The sequence below is a fragment of the Prosopis cineraria genome, unplaced genomic scaffold (genome assembly GCF_029017545.1).
Source record: "Prosopis cineraria cultivar Desert tree isolate PC_DT_omini unplaced genomic scaffold, ASM2901754v1 PC983, whole genome shotgun sequence".
In the NCBI taxonomy this organism is placed as follows: Eukaryota; Viridiplantae; Streptophyta; class Magnoliopsida; order Fabales; family Fabaceae; genus Prosopis; species Prosopis cineraria.
In genome coordinates, this window is record NW_026556308.1 from 5,099 (window position 1) to 10,047 (window position 4,949).

At 32.0% G+C, this 4,949-nt stretch overlaps 1 protein-coding gene across 1 annotated transcript; it reads right to left on the reverse strand.

Moving 5' to 3' along the window:
- Window positions 1-2,319: 2,319 nt before the first annotated feature.
- On the reverse strand, window positions 2,320-4,949 carry LOC129298969 (uncharacterized). Its single transcript, XM_054937407.1, has 2 exons — window positions 4,449-4,949; window positions 2,320-2,937 (listed from the first exon to the last, which is right to left on the reverse strand). The coding sequence occupies exons 1-2, from the start codon at window positions 4,932-4,934 to the stop codon at window positions 2,722-2,724; spliced, it is 702 nt and encodes a 233-aa protein (XP_054793382.1). The 5' UTR covers window positions 4,935-4,949; the 3' UTR covers window positions 2,320-2,721.

Sequence of the window (4,949 nt, forward strand, 5' to 3'; positions counted from 1 at the left end):
TTTGATTTGATTGTCGATCCAACTCAATCTAACCTAATTTTTTAAACAATTTTTTTCACTTTGACCAAACTGTTAGCCGAATCAATCGACTGTCCAATCGATCCAATTGCCCGATCCAATTTTTTAATCATTGGTTTGTACCGTTGTTGAAGCAGGCGGTGACTTGCAAATTGCACTTTCTAATATTCCGTCAGGACTGGAAGCAAAACTGGGGATAATTTTCAGCAATGAACCCTGGAAGGTTTGATTTCAAATCAGGACTATTATAATTGGAAAATGCACTACAGGACCCAAGAATAAAATTGAAAATACGTTTTAATAGAAATTGACCTGAATGTCTTTTTATTTTTAACACATTAAGTTAGGATTTTAGCAAGTGCATTTCATATTTTAACTAGTCAACAAGATTGAATATATGAAAAATATTGTTAACAAGTTCCCTTTATAAATTTACAAGTAAAATTATTGAAATGATTTATATTAGGGCGTCAACATGTACAAGTCAACAAGATTGAATATGTAAAAAATAATGTTAACAAGTTCCCCTAATGAATTTACAAGTACACACTGCTGAAGTGATAAGTTATGTTAATGTGTTATTAACAAGTACAAGCCAACAAGAGTGAGAATGTAAAATATTTTGTTAACAAATTTTGCAAGTGAATTAGCAAATACATATTAATGAAATGACAAGTTAAATTAAATTTTAACAAGTCCATTTTATATTTTAAAAATTAAAAGACATTTTAGTCATTTCCTATCAAAATATGTTTTCAATTCAATCTCTTGTTATATGTTTGATTTTTTGTTAGTAAAAAGTTAGTTTGTCAAAAGTTCATTTAGCAAAATTTAATTGAGTAAAAATTAGTTATTGTAATAAAATTTGTGTTTAGATACATTTTTTTAAAAGTAAATTTGATAAACTGAAAGTTATTTAAAGGGAGAATGATAGAGAGGTTCTAAAATGATCAATTAATTTAAGTTAGGTCTTAAGTGCCAAATTTCAAGAATTTACAACTTAATTTCTCAATTTTGTAACTCTATTGTCATGAATTTAAAACTTATATTTCAAATTTTAACAAGAATTTTTTTTAATTCTTCAACCATATCAAAATTTGGAGAAAAGTTGTAAATTCATCACAACGCAATTACAAAATTGAGATATTAAATTGTAAATTTCTAAAGTTTGGCACTTAAAATCTAACTTAAATTAATTGATCTTTTTAGGACCTCTTTGTTATTCTCTGTTATTTAAATTATGTATAATAAAAAGTGATTTTGAATATACAATTACTAAAAAAATGACAATGATTTTTATTATTTGTAATTTCTATCATACAAATGCCACATATATCAGAAATGTTTGAAAAATATATGTAATGAAAATTTTAAATAACATAAAATTTAACATGTTAAATAATAAGGATAAAAAATATATAATTTAATATATTAGAAAAAATTATATGAATAATTCAATATACATTAATATTAAAAATCAACATGATTAACTGTGTAGTCTATAATGTCTTGTTACAACTTATTTTTGAAAAAAAAATGAAGAACCTAACTATTAATAATATGATCTGTCAAAAACTTGCCTACAATTTCTTAATTTCTTTTTATATAAAAATCATGGGCAGTATGGCATGTCAAAAATTAGGGAAAACTATGTTCAAAAACTCCCCCGTGTTTGGTTAAGGAAAACAAGTTAGAAAAACAACTTTCGCTATGGTCTTGCAGAGTAATTTTTTTTTTTTTAAATTCTACTAGTTCTAATTTAAAATTAAACCCCGACATGTCATTCACTAAAATTCTCCCGCTTGAAAGAAGTTTTAAATGTCAAGTATATCGCTCTTTGGTTCAAAAAATATATCAAGTATATCGCTTGTGGAATCATGTGGAAGATAATGTAATATAATAATAATAAAATAATAGTTAAAATATACATTTAATTTTTAATTTTATACAGTATTTTATTTTAATTTCTTAACTTTATAAAATATATTTTTTAATTTTAATATTGTTAGTTTCATCCGAAAAAATTTTTACATTAACCTTTTAACATTAACAAAATATTTTTAAATATTAACATATTAAGTTTATTTTTTTCAAAATATAAATGATTGATATAAAAAATAATTATTTAAAACTAATGATGTTAGAGTTAAAGAACTAAAAATACTTTATAAAATTAAAAAATTAAATTAAAATTTTATATAAAGATAAAAAACTAAAAATATACTTTAATCTCAAATAATAATAAATACAGAGATAGACTAGTCAGGCGACCATATTAGGTTTATAACTCCTTTCTACACATAGTTAGAGGGCCTGTTAAGATAAAACAATTAAGAATTGTACACAAGCTCCAATATTTTCGTAAATTTTGTCTCTTACATTCATTCAATTGTCAGTTTATCCTGCCGAAAATTCACCGTCCTTTAATTGAGAGAGGGGAGGCGGGGAGCCCCAATATCCTGAGCACCAATATGTTGAATATCATAACACCAGTCCAACCCTTGCTTTTTATCAAAAGTCTAACCTCTGTTCTTCAGATTCTTGCCATGGCCTTAAATCATGATGAGAGCGTGAGACCATAAATGGGAAATTCGGAACGGAGCAGGAGTAGGAAGATTAGACAGGGCACAAAATAAAATTGATGCTAATCAAGTTGCTAAATTTCTGGGATGATTCAATGATGACAACATATAAAAGTGAAAATCAGCTTCGTTTTGGTTTTCTGCGTTTTTGGGTAGGAGGGCTATCAGATGTAGGGTCAAGACCCATACATTTGAGAAAGGCAACCCTAGCTAACTGGAAAAAATGGCATGGGTGGAAACTGGACGAACCCTCCCTCTCTGCAAATTCTTCTCCGCTCACTGTCCTTCTGGTTGTTCCTGCTGATACCTCACCTTTTATACTTCGATTTTCTCCCCCCTGCAAGAAGTTTCTACCTCATCAGTACATCACAATTCTGTCACTTTCATTACAAGGACGAGCCATTCGTGCATGTATTAGTTTATCTGCATGTTTAGTAGATAGAAAAGTGTTTTCTAAAAAAGAAATAGGACATGTATCAAAGAAAATGCATAATAGTAAGAATCATAGACATGGTTTCCCTGGCTCTCTTGAATTTCTTTTACAGGCAACTAGCATTAAGGGTTGAGGGCTTGATCATTTATCAATGACCAAATAATTTTAAGCTAGGAAAGTTCATTAATGAACGAGAACATAATTGCAACGTGCAATGTTTTTGGAATCCCACGCACCACCACAACTTAGCCTTAGCTGCCAATCTGTAAGCCAGCAAGGAAAGAAAACCTATCCGTCCCAAAATGATGCTGGCACAATTATGATGCGAGACTGAGTCAAAACCAGAAGGAATATTATATAGTTCAGATTATGGATCTCATCCATCTGAGCACCACAGCTCTTTAATTTTTTTTTTTTTCAATAGAATAATTCTAAATGGATGGTAAACGCTTCATGAGCACAGGCAGACAGGATCAATGAAATGACAAAACATTTCGGATCTTTTAGTCCATAGCAAAACTCCATTTCCACAGGATCAATCTCCAATGTACTTTCTCAGTTTTCTACTGTGCCTCTAATATTAGCAAATCTCAGCCATTTTAAGCCAATCCAGGGCAGCTACGAAATTCGTCGGAAGAAAGATAACAGTAACAAAAAGTTTTGGGGGGGCATTAGAAGCCAATGGACAGTTTATACTTGTATAGGTCTCGGTTAAATTGAATTGTATCTAAAAATTGTCGATAGAATTTCAATGTACCCTTGAAAACACTTCTTAGGTTAGCATCATCCCTACCCACATTTTTCTCCGCCTAATTAGGGATACGTTATCCAGAATAAACACTAACTTTCCTCATTTTCGATGTCCCAAAATTAGAAAACACCCAAACATGATGTTGCAGAATGATAAATAAGAACATTAGAGGCCCCTATTTGAATGGAGTGGACTACTTCAAGGTTGGTGATGACTTTATCCTCTATGTCCAACTCAAATACTAGTTATCAGGCTAAAGATAAAACCTGAATGAAGAATTAGCTGAGCAAGGACTATTAAATCTTCTAATTATTGCCGGAGATAAACACCAAGCGGTTCTGTCTCTTGAAATGAGAGAAAGTCAAGATTTCAATACCATCAAATTTCTTCGTTTCCACGCTCATTAGGTATTAAGAACATAAGAATATCAACAACAAAAGAAAAGGTTTATCTTCCTCCTCCATAGATCGAGACACCAATGTCAAGAGAGAGAAAGAGAGAGGAGAGAAGATGAAAAAATCTACGCCAAGCCAAAAGACTGCGATTTCCGTAATTAGGCGAAAACCAAGAAATACACCAAGTTTCTGATTCAAGATCATAGTCCCAAATTGTGTTTGTGTGTATGTGTAAAGAAGAACGAAAGAAGGAAAGAAAATTTTGGTACCGGTGTATTCTGTCTGCGGTTGATTACGAAGGTAGTGGCCGCGGAATCGTGCTTAACAGCAGCACTAGGTTTATCTGCCGGTCGAATATCATCGAAAAGTAAGCGACTGGTAGATGCAGATTCAGTAGTGGTGGGACCCTCGGTGGCTGCGATGGTGGAGGCATCGTCGGAGGAATCCAAAGCGAAGACGGTGAAGCAATAAAGAAGAGCGATGAGGAGAAACAGAACGACCAGCTGAATCCAAATCAGCCATGGAATCCCAGAGCTATCAAAAGCGAACACGTCCCCAGGATCGAACATATTATTGACAATAACCAGGGGGCATAGTGATTTAGATAGCAAATTTATGAAGAGAGAGAAGAACGTGGATTCGTTTGGTGTCGAAGTTGAGCTTTGAATTGAAGTAAACTTCAACACGGGACGGGAGAGTGATGGGAAGGGATTCCCTGGGTCACTGGCACAAAAATGGTGGATATCTTCAGCCATTTCTATGAGAAATTC

Bases quoted from the DNA above. Each gene is read 5' to 3' on its own strand.
- LOC129298969 (XM_054937407.1), bottom strand. From the start codon at position 4,934: ATGGCTGAAGATATCCACCATTTTTGTGCCAGTGACCCAGGGAATCCC. The intron at 2,938-4,448 runs GTACCAAAATTT...AACTTCTTGCAG, and splicing joins ACCGCAGACAGAATACACCG to GGGGGAGAAAATCGAAGTAT.